This window comes from Globicephala melas, chromosome 1 (genome assembly GCF_963455315.2).
Source record: "Globicephala melas chromosome 1, mGloMel1.2, whole genome shotgun sequence".
Lineage (NCBI taxonomy): Eukaryota > Metazoa > Chordata > Mammalia > Artiodactyla > Delphinidae > Globicephala > Globicephala melas.
This window is the reverse complement of record NC_083314.1, coordinates 126,861,145-126,877,976: the sequence shown is the minus strand read 5'-3', so window position 1 is coordinate 126,877,976 and position 16,832 is coordinate 126,861,145. Positions and strand designations below refer to the sequence as shown.

Below are 16,832 nucleotides of genomic sequence, written 5' to 3'. Positions count from 1 at the left end.
CTTCACTGTCCTGCCTCCCTTCAGGAGTGAGCCTGTAAGCAACGTGAGCGCTGGCTGCTCCGGGAGGGCAAGCAGTGGCTCAGAGACTGCAAGACGGCTGTGCCTGTCTGCAGTGGGTCGCAGGTAAAGTACTTCTGCAGACTGAAAATCGACTCAACCTGTGAGAGGTATTTGAAATAGGAGAACACCCAGAGCACCGAGCTACCGTTGTCATCGCCATCCTGCTCCCAATGCACCCGGGAGAAACCTCTATTTCTGCACAAGCACTGAAATGATACCTGGGTATCCTCTTACTCTCTCCGGTTAGAACGTGAGCAGACCTGTGGTCCCCATGCGTGTACAATCAGAGCCTAATGCGATGCCTGGCACTTGGAAGGGGCTCAGCAAGTAAGTGAGGAGCTCAGCTCTGAACCCGCGACCAAGATGGCACAGGCAGAGCCCTCTCCAAACTTCTGTGCTTGCAAACACATCCCTGCAGGTGCTGCCATTTCCAAAAGTCTCCATTGCCCGCCGGCGCGCACGCTCCCACCCCGAACTCCCCACGCCCTGCAACTACCTACCAGCAACGGCGACCAGCAGACCGACAGCACGCACATGATCCCCATGAGCTGGATAGCCGTCTCGGTCGTGATCCGGCCCCACTGGGCGCTGGACTGCGATGCCGTGGCCTTGGCCCGGCAGCGGGACACTAGGGCCTTAATGGTGGCCAAGTTGCAGGCGAAGGTGACTGCCAGCGCTGACAGCCCCAGGAAAGCAAAGGAAGAAGCGAAGAAAATGTTGCCCCGGTTGTGCGAAGGGCTAGTCCCATTGCCCCCTGCCCCGGTGTTAATGAAGCACCACGTCCCGGGCCACTGGATGGTGTACTGACCCACGCCCAGCACCGGCAATAGGGCGAAGGCGAGCACCGCCAGCCACACGCCGAGCAGCACGGCGCGGGTGAAGCTCGTCTTCATGTGGCTCGAGTACCAGTGCGGCGCCCGGGTGGCCAACGCCCGCTCGACGGCCATGGCGCTGGCGATGAAGAGCGAAGAGAGCCCAAAGACGGTCATGATGAGTCCGAAGAAGGTGCACAGCCTCCCAGACGGGTCGAGCTGCTCCCAGCGCTGGTGGGACAGGTACAGGACGATGACCACCGGGCTGGTGAGCAGCTGCCCGACCAGGTCGGTGAGCGCCAGCCAGCCGATGCATAGCAGGAACGACTTCTTGCGCTTGCTCTCCCGGCGCCGGTAGCTCTGAGACACGAGCAGCATGGCCAACGCGTTGCCCACGAAGCCAGTGATCAGCATGGTCATCGGGAAGGCTACAGACACCGAGCCGAAATCCTCGCCGGGCCCCACGGGACGCGTTAGGTTGCTCCGCGTCTCAGCGGAGCGCTGCGGCGCCCAGATGCCGGGGTAGGAGTGGTTGAGGCGCGTGCAGGAAGGGGAACTCTCATGGCCCCGCGTCTCCTTCATACTGTCTTCGAGGTGAGGAAGGAACGGAGCCCTGAGAGCAGCGACGAGAGCCGGCAGACTGGACGCGGGAGGCGGCGGTTGTCGGTGGAGACTGGGGCTGGGGCTGGGGCCGCGGCGGAGCTGCCCTCCATGATGCGGGGCTCAGCCGCCGCCTCACTTCGCCACTTCGGCAGCGGCGGCGGGTCTTTCCGGAGACACAGGCAGCCGCGCAGTCGGCTCCGGGATGCGTCCGGCTCCCAGGCGTGTGGAGGTGCCCGGCCGGTCCTATAAGCCCGAGGGGGGCGGGGCGCCCGTGGGTGTCGGCCAAAGTGCTGTGGGAGGGGATGCGGCAGAAACTGAGCGCCTCTCTCGGCTGCTGCGCGACCAATGCCTTGGCCGCCTGGGCTCGGCAAATCCCCCGAAGGACTCCTCTCGAAATGTTCCAACTCCTGGCCAGAGCGGACGCCCAGCCAGGCCGCCGTGCCCGGCTCCGCGCCTCCTCCGGTTCTCTGCCAGAGGAGCGTCCGTGGGCGGCGGGGGCTACAGTGTCTCCCTGGTCTACCCCACCTCAGCCAAGTTGCCAAGGCGGACCTGAGCGCCGGCCCTCCCCCTTCTCCATCCACAGAAGCTTGTGCAAGGACCAGGTCTTCCTCCTGAAGCTCTTTTGTAACCCTGGCAAGTGTCATTCACCTGACGCTGAGCAATCTAAGCAGAACACTCTCCCGTTGCATAGATGAGCCTGAACATTTTTCCCTTTCTGCTTCGGGACTCTAGCATGATCATGAGCGGACCAAGCTGCTCTGTCCCCAGGGGCACACTGAAACTATAAAACTAATAGTGCCTCGAGATTTAAGGGGATAGGTACAGGAAAACAAAATAAAATCAGATGGTCGAATTCAAAAATAAAGAAATCCCAACTACAAACCTACCCCCATCCCCCGCCTAAATTCTTCCCCGTCATTAAAAAAAAAAAAAAGTTAGCTAGGGCAAAAGTGACTAGAGGCAGGTGGCAGCCACTCACTACCTCACTCTTCCACTATCTCAGTGCATCTGAGATATTGAAATCAAAGGTTGCTTGCCCTTGGGAGTGAAGGCAGGGTGGGGCGGAGGGAAAAGGCGAGTTCTTACAAAGTCTCCAACTATCTTTCTCCACCCCTGGCCCATTCCTATGCAATTAGGACTGGAAACTGCATTTAGATGTTATGTAGGCCTTCACATTTAGTGAAAATGGGCATAATCGCCTAGTAACATCTTTTACTAAGCCAATATTTTATGTTTCACAACCATTTTCCCATTCTTTTTCAGACATCCTCCAAGGTCCTGTTGCTATTATTATTATTCCCCTTTTAAGGTGAGGTAACTGAGGCTCCATGAAGTTAAAGGATGTGCCCAAGTCTTTCAGCAATTCTCCATTCTCCATCTTCTTATTTGAAGCACAGTTTTCTTTACATAGGTACCATAACCACTCTCAACAGGTGAAAATCAGTGGTAAGACCAGCTGTTCGCAAATCTAGGGAAAGCCTGGTTTTTCTGCCTCTTGACCGGGAAATGAAAAGATCTTAAAATTTACAAACTTCATTTTTCCTCATATTTAAGAAATTAGACCTAATCATATAGCACTATGAAGACCATTACTCAGACTTCAGCTTGACTTTCAGAGCAAGCCCCGGTCAGTTCAGTTCTTCATGTTGATATTCTTATTGGGTGTAAATCAGTGGTAGGAAATGAGAATGGAATATGTTCCCCTGCATTCTTTCCTTCTATGCTGTTGTTTTGATTCTTTATGAGAGTTTGAAAAAAGAAAAAATCATTATAGGGCTATATAGTTTTAAAAGGAGAAAAAAGCAAAAATGTAATGTAAACTCTATTTTAACAACATACATTAATCATATCACTAATTTCACTTTGCGTTTTACTGTTAAAATTTTTTTACACTTTTGAAATCTATTTCTCTTTTAAAATGTCATGTTTCTAATGAAAACAATAGCTAGGAAGGAATGAAGTGGTTTGCCTTTTAAATCTTTCCCCAAACTTTTGTCTTATTAATTTCAATTACTCTCAAACCCATACTTGGGAAAATGTTTTTCTAAAATGTCCTTTGAAAAGTAAAATAATTTTGATGGTATTTTTAGGTACAAGCTTTATCCAAAACAATGGGATGAAAGTACATGTCAAAATTTAATGTTACAGCAATAAAATTCTAGTGTGACTATGTATTTTATTTTAAAATTTAAGACCTTTTTATGATTCATACATCAAAGAAAGCAAAGCCAGTTACATCAAAAATTATTCTCATTTTTATGAATATTTGACTTCTTTGAAACTTGTTTCCCCTATTGCAGTATACACAAATTAGATTTCATAAGAGATACAAGCATAAGAACATACAGTTATCGAAGAATTAAGCCTCTCTTAACTCACCTCTACACCAATGCTTTAAATGTGTTGCATTTAAGATCTTTTGTGTAACACTTTCCTCCTTTTTGCTTCATCCCATCCTAAGTTGTAGCTATTCACTTTGCAAACAAGTAATGGGGGATCTGAAGAGTCACACAATAGAATGCTGGCAGTTGGATTCTGATTGGCATTTTTTTGGTGTCAGAGTAGAAAAAGTCTGAATTGTGGGTCTGAAACACCAGTACCCTCTAGTGACCAAAAGGTTAATAACATGCTATGCAATCTGTAAATAACAAATATATGCTTTGCTTAGCAACCTCTGATATCTTTCGCAGGGGCCTAAATCATTAATACGTAACTGTGGTCATTGTTTTCCTTTGAGTGTCTGCTTAATCAATAGACTATAACTATAGTATCAATAGACTATAACTATAAAGTTATAGAGTCAGATAATTGAAAGACCACATATTCAAAAACTTTAAAAAATATTTTAAAGCCATGTAGTCACCCATTATATATTTTTAACTGATATTATGCCCTAGAAGTAATTTTAATCCATAAATTTAAATCCCCTCTTGTATCTTACATTTAAAAATTCACGACAGGGCTTCCCTGGTGCCGCAGTGGTTGAGAATCTGCCTGCCAATGAAGGGAAAATGGGTTCGAGCCCTGGTCTGGGAAGATCCCACATGCCCTGGAGCAACTGGACCTGTGAGCCACAATTACTGAGCCTGCGCGTCTGGAGCCTGTGCTCCGCAACAAGAGAGGCCGCGATAGTGAGAGGCCCGTGCATCACGATGAAGAGTGGCCCCCGCTTGCCGCAACTAAAGAAAGCCCTCACACAGAAACGAAGATCCAACACAGCCATAAATAAATAAATTTAAAAATTCACGACATATGTCAATATTTAGCTAGTGTTGATGAATTTATTCTATTTACTTCTACTGAACTTCTATTAAGAAATCTTAAAATATAGATAAAAAAATTAATAACTAGTTTCATACAATCAGGCCCTTTTCTGCAATTCTTACTCCACAGAGCCAACTACTAATTTCAGCATGTTTTTAAGTCATTTATTCAATAAATATTGAGCACCTACTCTTATGTCAGACACTATACTAGTCATTAGGGATACAAAACACAAAAGTCTCTACATTTATGGAGCTGATATTTTAGTGCAAAACTCTTGATTTTTTTTTTTTTTTTACCCAAAATAACAGAAGAAAGAATGCTAATCTCAGTGGCTTTTGTGATTTGCCATGGAGGTAGGATCTTATATGAAACACAATTTTAAAAACAATGTACAGTTTTCATGAAAAAGTGGAAAAAATACGTAGTTTTCATGATCAAATAAGATTTATCTCAGGAACCCAAGGTAGATGTAGCACTCAAACATTAATCAATATAATTAGCACTTCAACAAAATAAAGGAGATGCTTTAAGTCTTTTCTAAATCAAACATCTGGGTACCCTGAGTCCTTTTCTATTGACTGCCTTTTCTCCAAACTTTTCTTCCGATTTCTTTACATGCCTAGTAATTTTTAATTGAAAACTGGACATTGAAGTTCGTATACTGTAGTGACCGTGGATTCCACTTTTTTTCTTCTGAGGATTATTGATTTGGGGGGCTTCTTCTGGCAGTGCCTGGATTCAAAATGCCAACATTTTCTCTCCTGTGATAGCTGCTGCTGTTTCTTAGTATATGGTTTTATAGATACATAAATATATACAGAGATATTGATACAAAGATATGTATACACACATATGTAAATACAAATTCAATTAATTTTCAGCAAAGTATTAAGGTAATTCAACACAGAAAAATGTTTTCAACAAATGGTGCTGGAAAAACTGGATACAGTACCTATATGCAAGTAAAAATGAATACAATCCTTATTTTACACCACACACAAAATGGGTTATACATGAAGTGTAATTACATTTAATTTTAAAATTATAAATCTTCTAGATTAAAACAGGAGAAAAATCCTTGTGATTTCTTTACCTACCCATTGTTACTGGAAGTACTCTGCAACTTACTTTTTGTCCTTTGCTTTTAAAAATTTAACAAAATGTGATTATCTCTTTGGTCAGTTTGTATAGAAATTCTTCATAATCTTTTTAAATACCAAGAATAGTCTAACAAATTTTTTCTGAATGTTTGGGTTATTTATAATTTTTGCTATAAGCAGCAATGGTACAATAACATTTTTGTATATATTGGTGTATATATCTGTGCGGCTTATTTTTACATGATAAATCCTTAGAAGAGGACTGATGTGTCCCAAGTTTATATCTGCAGCCTATACTTCTCCTTTGAATTCCAGCCTCATATATCCAACTGACTATTTGTCATCCCATTTGGATAGCCCATTGACACCTCAATATGTTCAAACGGAACTTCAAATTTTCTTCCCCACTCCTGGTTCTACCTGAGGATTCCCCATTGCAGTATATAATAATACCATCCACTTACTCAAGCCAGAAATCCAATGGCCATCCTTGAGTCTGTTTTCCATTATCACTGTCTTCCAATCCATCATCCAGTAATATTAATTCTAATTCCAAAATATATCTCAGGTACATTCACTTGTCTCCATCTCCACAGCTACTATCCTGGTTCAGGTCACTACCATCGTTTACCTAATCTACTGCAATCTTTTTTTTTTTTTTAATTACCTTGATTTTATCATTTTAAATTTTAACAAAATAAGCTAACCAAAAAAAGTTTAAACAGCATGTAGATTACATTTTTAAAAGTTAATGATATCTTCTACTTCGTCCTCATTTTCACTCCCAAATTAACCAATATAAACAGGTTGGGGTATATTCCTTCAGATTTTTCTTCATGCTCATACAAAGATATATCCACTCAAAATACATGGGTTTCTGCTTCTCTGTTTGCCAGCTCTGTATATTATTGCTGTCTGAAATACTTACAATCTGAATGAAATATATTTTACGGTTAATTTGGATCTCCCTAACTAGTGAAGTTAAATCCATTTTCACATGTCTATTAACTTCCTCTTCGACTAATTGATCTTTGTGCATTTCCTATTGGATTATCATTATGCTATTAATTTGCAGGAGCTCCTTGGATAGTTAGACACCGCCTGTTTCTCATTTTCCTACCTTATCATTTCCTTTTTTACTTTTTGTCTATTACCATATTTAAAAAATTTATTCAGAAAAATGTTCATCTTTTCCTTTATGATTTTTAGGATTACTGCTTAAGAAAGTTTCTCCTTCTTAATTTCTACACTCAAGTTACATTTTGTAAAATATTGCTTTAATAGTCATACCTTTTAATCAGATAGATTTAAATTCTTACATTTTAGCAAATGGTAATAAGACAGAAGCTTAATTTTTTTGATGGGTTATATGAATAGCTAGCACCATTTATTAGCTAAATCATAATTCTTCTCTTAATTGAAATACCATTTTATCAAATAATACATTTCCATATAGCCTAGAATCTAGATCTTGCTTTCTAAATATCATTCTCCAGTAAGAACAACCAGGGCTCCTTGGAGAAATGGCTGACTTATGGCTGTGGCAGGGAAAATATAACATGAGCCTAGAGCATCTTGTATTACCAAAAATTAAAGAAGTGCTCAAAAGACAAAAGGATGGGGACATGTGCAAGGGACACAGAAGCCAACCTGAAAGAATTCCCAAAGGCCAACTGGAACAATTTGAGCAACAAAATATATAATGTAATATTGAATGTAATCCAGATATAAAATAAATATACATTAAGTCCATACTGATTTATTAAATAAATGGGAAAGAGGAGGCAAACCTCCTTAATATATGTAGATATTACCCCCTCCAGAACTGAGGTATAATTCCCCTTGTGCCTTGAGGGTATGCTTGACTTCATGACTTTCAGGAATTTATTGTACTTTGTTTTATTCAGCTTTGCAGATACTGCATTTTTTACAGATTGAAGGTTGGTGGCAATTCTGCATTGTCAGAGAATGGTTAGTATTTTTTAGCAATATAGTATTTTAAAATTAAGGTATGTACATTTTATTTTAGATATAATGATATCACACACTTAATAGACTATAGTATAGCATAAACATAACTTTTATATGTACTGGCAAACCAAAAAATTTGTGTGACTGACTTTACTGTGATATTCGCTTTATTGTGGTGGTCTGCAATCGAACCTGCAGCATCTCCAAGGTATGCCTGTACTTCTAAATGATATAGTATGAAAAGAAAAAAATAGTATCTTTACAATGGAGAAATCTGGCAAACACTATCTTAACCAAGTGATGGTTAACATCACCAGTAATGTCATGTGGATATTATGCACCTCCTGATATGTGATGAGGAGAGGGCACTTCACTCCTGTAGTAATCTTTCCAGTCTAATCACGAAAAGAAAGTAACAGATTAATCCCAAATGAGGGTCATTCTACAGGATACCTGGCCAGTACTCCTTAAGATTGTTAACGTCATGAAAAACAAGAATGAGAAAATGTCACCAACCAGAAGAAAATGGGGGACATAACTATATGCAGTGTACCACCCTCTATTGGATCCTGGAATAGAAAGAGGACATTAGTGGAAAAACTGGTGGAATTCAAAAAAAATCTGGAGTTAACAGTAATGTTTGAATATTGATTTCTTGGTTTTTGCAAATGTATTATGGTAATGTAAAATATTAACACTGTAAGGGTATGTACGTTTTCTATATATCTAAAATTATTCCCCAAATAAAGTTATTTAAAATTCCTATATACGTGTGTATTCTTCTCTGTAATTCCTTATTCTATTCTGCTATTTGTATTTCTAGGTGAATACTATTTTGAGGTATAACATTCATACACGAAGTGCAAAAATCTTAACTCTATAGATCAGTGATTGTTAAAAACATATATACACAGTTGTAACCACCATCCAGATTTATACACAATTCCAGCAACCTAGGTTTCTTGTGCCCCTACCCAATCAATAACCAGCACAATGCCCCACAAGGTAATCACTATTTTGACTTCCATCACAACAATTAAATGTCTGTTCTTGGGCTTCATAGAAATGGAATCATACAGTATGTATATACTTGTTTGTGCTCTAGATAGTTTATCTCCATAAATGTCCCACGTGTATTTGAAAAGAATGATTTCTGTTATTGGGTAGTGTGTTCTATAAATATCAACTAGGTCAAGTTGATTGATAGTTTGTCATCTTCTATATCCTGACTTTCCTGCTTGTTTTATCAATTACTGAGAAGTGTAGAAATCTGTAATTGTGGATTTCCCTATTTTTGCCATTCAGTTCTATCAATTTTTGCTTCATATATTTTTTAAGACTACAACATTCATAAACGTTTAAGATTGCTATGCTTTTGTGATTGACTTTAATATGACGTGACATTCTTTACCTCTATTCTTTGCTCTCAGTTTTTAGTAGAATTATAGTATTTTCCACCCTTCCACTTTTAACCTATTTGTCTTTGTTTACAGTGGGTTTCTTGTAAGATCATGTAGGTCTTGCTTCATTTATCCAGTTTGACAATCAGTACTTCATAATTGAGGGTGTTTGATCATTTATATTTAATGCAATCATTGATGTGGTTGGGTTTAAACCTACAAGCCTATTTGTTTTCTACCTCCTTTTGCATTGAGTATTTGTGATTCCACTTTTTCCTTCCTTTATAAGTGTATTATGTATAACTCTTCGTTATGTTCAGTGGTTGCTTTTATAGCATCTCTCTTAACCAGACTACCTTCAAGATGTCTGCAACTTTGTATATAACCTTACAATAGCTCACTTCCATTTCTCCCCTCTGGACCTGTGAGCAATTTTTGCTGTATATTTTACTCGTACATAGAAGTCTCACAGTGTATTTGCTTTAAACAATTACCTTTTAAAGAGACTTAAATAGTAAGTGGGAAAAAACCCCATAACTATATTTAGCCACATAGCACTTTCTGTGCTATTTGTGTAGACCCAATTTCCATCTGATACCAGTTTTCTTCTGCCAAAAGAATCTCAATACTTTGTATTAGAGATAAAGCTTTTGAGTAGCTGAAAAGTTTGTGTTTTTATATTCTTGAAGGAGTAAATATAGAATAGGCTGATAATTGCACGATCTGGTTTGCATTGCTCTGACAATGTTGGTTGTCATTCTTACCATTTCTGTATAAACATCTTTTTCTCTGGCTGCTTTTCATCTTTATCACAGGCTTTGAACAATTTGATTATGAATAGTTCTGCTCTAATTTTCTTCATGTCTATGCTTAGACCTTGATATGGAATGCTTTGTGAGAAGCATTTAAACTCAAGGATTTAACTTAATTGAAAGGATTTAAACTCATTTATTAATTTGGGGAAAATATTAAAACATAACTACTACAAGTGAAACGTCCCAATCTTCTCTCAGCATTTTTTCCATTGTAGGGTTTTAGTACTACAGGTACTGCAGCACTGAATACGTAGCCTGAGAAGTACTTATGTGGTCTTCATTTCTGGTAGAAAATGAACTAAACACTTTTTGACCTTTCCTTTTTGGTGATTCCAATGTATTAAGAACAGTGTAATATAGGGCAACGCAATTTTGTGATTCCAACCACACCATTTACAGAGTTGCAAATATTTCATTTTCTCTGATCATGGTCACTAGAATCACATTAAAATTCTTAAGCTCTAATAGCCGCAGATTCCAAATTACAAGAATGCAGATGATTTATCCTCCTGCTCAGAATTCTGATGTGAAGTATTTAATCATTGAAAAGGCAACATTTTCAGCAGGCTTGAAGTCAACAGGTAGATTGTATACAGAGATAATAATGTCACTAAGAGGATTAATATAATTAAAGACTAATTTGTCACACTCGTTTCATCCAAACCACTTCCATTTTTGATTTTCAGGTTTTCATTTCACTAATGAGCAAATAACTCATAATTTACTTTTCTAATAATAAATGTCCAAATCATTTTTGCCAGTAAATTGAACTTCACTGGTGTAGTTATCAATGAATAATATTTTACACTATTTTCTTCTACTAAAAGCTTTTAAGGCCTTAAAGCCAAACTTATTAAACATGGTTATAAGTAGTACGTAATACGTTTACTGTTCTAAATACCCAAGTACATTTATGACATTATTTTAATACACACTAAACCATTTTGACCTCTATTATCTGGTCCTACACCAGAACACTAAGGCTAATTCTTAAATTCACTGCTTATTTTGCATATGATGCACCCCAATGCACTTAGTTCAAGAGTCATACATTCTAAAGGAACTCAATTTACCAATTCATAAGCAAAGTTGCTTAGGTTAGTATTTTTGCAGAGGCATGTTAGGAAAAAACCAATAATTGACAAAAAAAATCTTACTTCCAGAAAAATTTTTAGTGCTTCTGTCCTTGGTGATATAAAAAGAAACTAAAACAGATTTCAAAATGTATACCAGTGAGGCTTTGTTTCCAACCTTACCTAAGCTGTTTACAATAAACGTAAGTTGGCATACTTTAAATAGAACATTGAGGACAATGAACAGTGTTTACATGCAATTTCTAGATTCTATACTACACTGAAGCATAGCTGGATAAGTAAATTCAAACCTTATCAGCTTGTGAAGAAATGGACCTATTAAACTTTAATAGAAAAAAAAAATTGAGACCTGTTTGGTAACTGGCTGTCATGATACAACTTCAGGAAAAAACTCCTGCAATCAAATGTTTTCCAGTAAAGAATAAGCATTCATTAGTAGCATTGGATGAAAACAAATTACTAAAACCTTGTAAGAAACATGACAGATATTGACACCCTTGCCAAACACCAAGTGCTTGCTGTGAGAGAACACTGAAAGGGCCAGAAATACTGGGTAAGGCCTTTCAAGAAATTCACCTAATTCCTATGGAAACTCAGGAACCAGGGACGGCATCCTAGTATTCTGAATTGTCATGAAGGCCAAGTGAAAAAGGGATGGTAATGAGGAGTGTGCAGGGCATTTCAGGCATAGGAAAAATCTATCTTGTGATAGATTCTTGTGAAAATCTATCACAAGTAGTTCAGCATGGCTCATGTGGCTAGCTATATAGGCTATGTGCCCAAGCTTGCTGGAATTGACAGGGCTGGGGGAAGGGACGGTGACACAAAGGATTTCAGTTTAATCCTGAAACCCATAGGAAAGATGTTAAGCAAGGAAATTACATGAACAGAAACTGCTTGTTAATAAGACCACTCTGGTATGAGTAATGAAAGGATCACTGCTTGGTTAAATAGCATTTGGCAAATACTGTGGAAAACCTACTATATATGCCAGACAGGACTGGAGGCCAAATGACCATTTAGGAGGCAACTGTAGTTATCTTAGCCCATAAACCAAAGCAGTGATAGTAGTAATGGAGCAGTGCAGGCTTGAGGGTTAAGAACTATCGATTCTGGGGTAAATCAGATTTATTTGGTATGGAGTTGGGAGGCAAAAGAGAAATCTAAGAGGATCCCCAAAGTCACTGATAATGGTGTTTATCGATGTGAAATATACTAGTTTTGATGGAGAGATTGCATGGGGAGAATTTAGGTATGGTGGAATTGTTTGATATTTAAAAGGAGATACACAGTAGGCATTGAGAGAAATGGATCTGGTGCTGTAGAAAGGAGTAAGTAGGAAATAAACATTTGAGTATTAGTATATATGAAATAACTGAAAACATTAAGTAGGGAGTGAAATTAATAGCCAATATTTGCTGTATACTTGTGTGCAAGGCATAACGATGTCCAAGGTCATACAGGTACCATGATGTAAAAATTCAAATCTGGTTCTTTGACTCCAGGGGAGTCAAAGAAATTAAAGCTCACCTTATTCATCAATAAACTTGTCCTTCAAGACTGCTCAAGTCAATTCCTTAAGAGTTTGCCTCTTCATTCAGACAAGACTGATTTTTTTTCCCACTTTAGCAGACTTCATTTCTACCATGAAGTATTTTTATAAGAGCACTCCCCCACTAGATTTGAGATTATGCGAAAGGGGTTGTCATATATATATTTTAGCTTCAAACCCCAGGTCTTATTCTCTTGGATAATGCTGTATAGCATTCTTCATCTTAGATACACTTTAATCATTCATTTATGTATTTAGGAATTTACCAGTTATTGTAAATATTTTTCTTATGCTAGTACCTTTTATTTTGCTAAATACAGGCATTTGGGAACTATGAGTTATCACACGTTCATCTTTTATCTGTGTGCAATGCTTCAACACCCTCTACCCTCCTGTAAGTATCCATGTGGTTCAATGTGGCTGGGGAAATAAAAACAACTGTGTTTACTGGTCACTCTCAGTGACTATAAACTTGGCTCTAATGCTACCTGGATTCATCCTTCCTGAAACTATAAGGTCAAAGCTATCATTACTACCACCACCACAGGTCTAGATTCTATTCCCTCACCTACTTGATGATAAACCTCCCTCTTCAACAATTCTTCCTTTCCTTCCTTCCATTCTATTGGAGAATGGAGGCATGTCAAAGGACTCTCAACGGCCAAAGCTGGGAACAGTTTGAGCAATAAAACAACATAGCATTGAACTTTCACTTAAAGGATAAATATGTGGAAGTCCATACAGATGTAAATAAATAGGAGACAAATCTTTGTAACAGAGGAATTACAAATATGAGTAGACAGCCTTCCACCACAGGAGGTAGAGTTGAATTCTCCCTATCCCTACTCTGAAGGTGGGCTATACTTAGTAACTTGCTTCCAAAGAATGGAATAAATTAAGGGAAAAAAATGAACTACAATGGTGATTTCAGGCAATTCCTACCTTAATCAAGTGATGAAGGTTAACATCCCCGGTGATGTCATATGAATATCATGTATCCCTGACATGATGTAGTGAGAAGGGCACTTTTCCTCTGTGGTATTTGCTTTAAAAACCAACAACTCCAGTCTAATCACAAGAAAAACCAGACAAACTCAGAATGAGGGACATTCTAAAGTATACCCAGCCAGTACTCCTCATGACTGTCAAAGTCATCAAAAGCAAGGAAAGAATGAAAAACTGTCAGACCAGAGGAGACTGGAGAAACGTGACAAAAAAGTGTAATATGGTATCCTGGATTAGAGTAATAGAAAAATGCTGATATTCAAACAAAATCTGGATTGTAAGTAACAGTAATACATGAATGTTGGTTTCTTAGTTTTGACAAAATCACAGGGTAATACACTAACCATGGTGGAAACTCGGTGGGAGTATATGGGAACTCTCCATACAACCTTTGCAACTTTCCTGTATATTTAAAGATATTTCAAAATAGTATGCCTGTCTACCAACCTGCCTACCTATAAATGACTGAAATTAACACCTTCTTACTAAATCAGATTAAAAAACATCTGACCATTTTGGCTTAACATTTATCTTCTCAAACATGTTATTTGGTTGTTACTAGAGGTAATACTGAAATCTGCCATCAGACTTGGGGTTGAATCCCCATTATGCTACTCCTATGGCTCCCTTGGGCAAGTTTTTAATTTCCTTAAACTGTAATCTTCCTTTTTGTAAAACAGGGGATGATATACTATAGTGTATAAAGGTGACAGGAAGAATTAGCCTGCAAATCACTATTATATACCTTAAATTGTCTTTAAATTAAAACTCTCCACTGTTTTCCAGAAATAAAACTATTTCCAGTTCAGGAAAGCTATAATGCTATTTCTATTAAAAAACAAAACAAAACAACTAACGATTATGTCAAAATTGTTAGGTGGGGCAGAAGGGAGAAATTCCCTACCTTCTCACCAGCATCTACAACACTAGCTGTGGATGCCAAATATCAAGAAGACATGAGAAAAAAAAAAAAAAAATCAAATATTAGTTTTACCTTGGTAAGTATGCCTAGAGATGGTCTTATGCTTAGAGCTTGCTCTGAACTTGAACATTTGTTATCAGATACCAACCATTCAATGTTGTTTAGATGAAGGATTCTACATGGAAATTTAAGAACCCTTGGCAGTTAAAAGGGATACTTGTTGAGTGCTATAAAGTGACAGTTTTAATGGAAGCACACTATGGCATGTTTTTTGCCACATGGAATAAGGTTATGTTCTGGTATAAAATATTCAACTAATTTGGGTACTCTTCTGTTTAAAAAAGTCACAAAAATTGTTCAGTGCCCAAGGTTATAGTGATCATGGCTTTGGAATGTTTTAAACCAAGCATTCATATATAAAAATAAGGTGACCTTACATAAAGGGTAAGTGAATATAGGGAGTTTAAGATGCATAATCAAAAAACAAACCAGACTGTAAATAGCTTAAAAATGAACATTAAATCAGAGCTTAAAAATTCTAATTTATTTCTAACAAACACCACTTGATGCTCGACTCACAAGCTTTATTTACATTTGTCTACAGCATCATTTCCTTACGAAATGAACTAGTACAGCTTAGTTAAACCAAATAAAATCATAATCATTTGAATTGTCTGTAAACTACTAGTAGCTAAATTTATAACCTTGCATTTACTTATTAGTACAGCCAAAGTTTTAAATACAGAAAGCACAAGAATAAACCAACGATAACATGTAGAATCTAGAAGATCATATGGGCAATTTAGAAGGTGGACTTTCAAGAAGTCTGAGGCACAATTACAAGAGAGTAAAGTTCTTGTGCAACCTACAGTAAATGTAGCAAAGAAAATTTTAAGACATAAAAAAAGCAGGGGAAGTTCATTGTAAAAATATTATCAAAATATTTCTACTTAAGCTATTTCGCTTTCATCTTTAGATGAGTTGAAGAGAAAAATCACTCGTTTCAAAATAAAAAAACAAATATCATTTTGCTCTGTCTACTAAGTACCTTAAAACATTTTAATTTTTAGTTGCAGTAGACATTAATATTATGGAAACACAAACAAACCCCCCACCCAAAACAAAAAATGTGGATACTGATCTCCATGACAAAAAGTTCCCAAGCACAATTGTCAACTTCCCTTAATATACTTACCTTGCATTGTCACTGAAGATACTGTTAAGAGAAACCATTTTTAAAACCAGAAGACAGAACAGAGCTCAAATGACCAGATTTTAATTTTGAGAAATAAACCTTGAAAGTATTTTAAGCCATAAGTAATTTCAAGTGAATAGGAACAATTATTTCTGCTTATGTCATGAGGAAATAAGCATTCATCTTTAACTCAGAAGAAAATTTTATGCAATGTGTTTAAAAGTAAACATCTCAAAGCAAATGTTCACTTAAATTCACAAAGTCTGTTGGTCTTTCACCCAAAGAGAAATATACTTCAAAAACTTTCTTCAATTTGTCCCTCATTAACTATGATTTAACTGTCTACCCTATAATGTGATAACTAGATTTTTAAAGGATATCACACAAAACTCCTAAAAATATTAAACATTTTAAAGTAAGATGTTTTTCTCATCAACCATATTAGTAGAGATGAACTGTTTGGCATTCTTGCTCCAAATTACGTGTCAGGAAAGGAGAAATAAACACCTTTCTCCTCTCCAATTCACAAAACTTTTCTGTATTAAACTTGGTGGTGCAAAAAGTAAAACTGGATAAAAGAGAAACAACGATTCTAAGGCACCCTTAAAATAGGGAATTTTAAAATAAAGAAATTTCCAGTTGACTGTTTTACAACTAGTTAATAAGAATCACTTCGACATAGGTTAACATAAACAGGTTGACTTTTTTTCCCGGATTAACATAAACAGATTGTTTCCAACTACTTTACCACAGTCTTGCTTCCATGCCCAAAGTCCAGACAAGTCTAGGTAATGCTCATATTTGGAGATGAGAAAAACAAGAGTTCAAATTAAAAAACAAAGTACTTTGTTATAGCTGAGATGGTTTTAAATGAAGCAAATGGTTGTAAATAACGAATGATAAACAAAGCATCTATTTTGGGACATTATGGCTTAAAATACCATTTACTTTTAATTTCACAAATAAACACAGCTGTATTGTTCTGAAAAGCAATGAAAGGCATGCACCTCTACTAGCAGATTTAGCACTTCTGACC

General features: G+C 37.8%; 1 protein-coding gene across 2 annotated transcripts in view; it reads right to left on the bottom strand.

Moving 5' to 3' along the window:
* Positions 1 to 1,859, bottom strand: part of PTGER3 (prostaglandin E receptor 3) — a 69,340-nt gene extending 67,481 nt beyond the window's left edge. Inside the window, exon 1 of one of the 2 annotated variants that reach the window (XM_030865946.3) lies at positions 561 to 1,859. In XM_030865946.3, coding sequence (XP_030721806.1) covers positions 561 to 1,454 — 894 coding nt within the window. In that variant the 5' untranslated portion in view covers positions 1,455 to 1,859. The remainder of the gene's footprint in view (positions 1 to 560) is intronic. The other variant, XM_030865949.3, reaches the window with a different exon arrangement.
* Between the last annotated feature and the right edge of the window lie 14,973 nt (positions 1,860 to 16,832).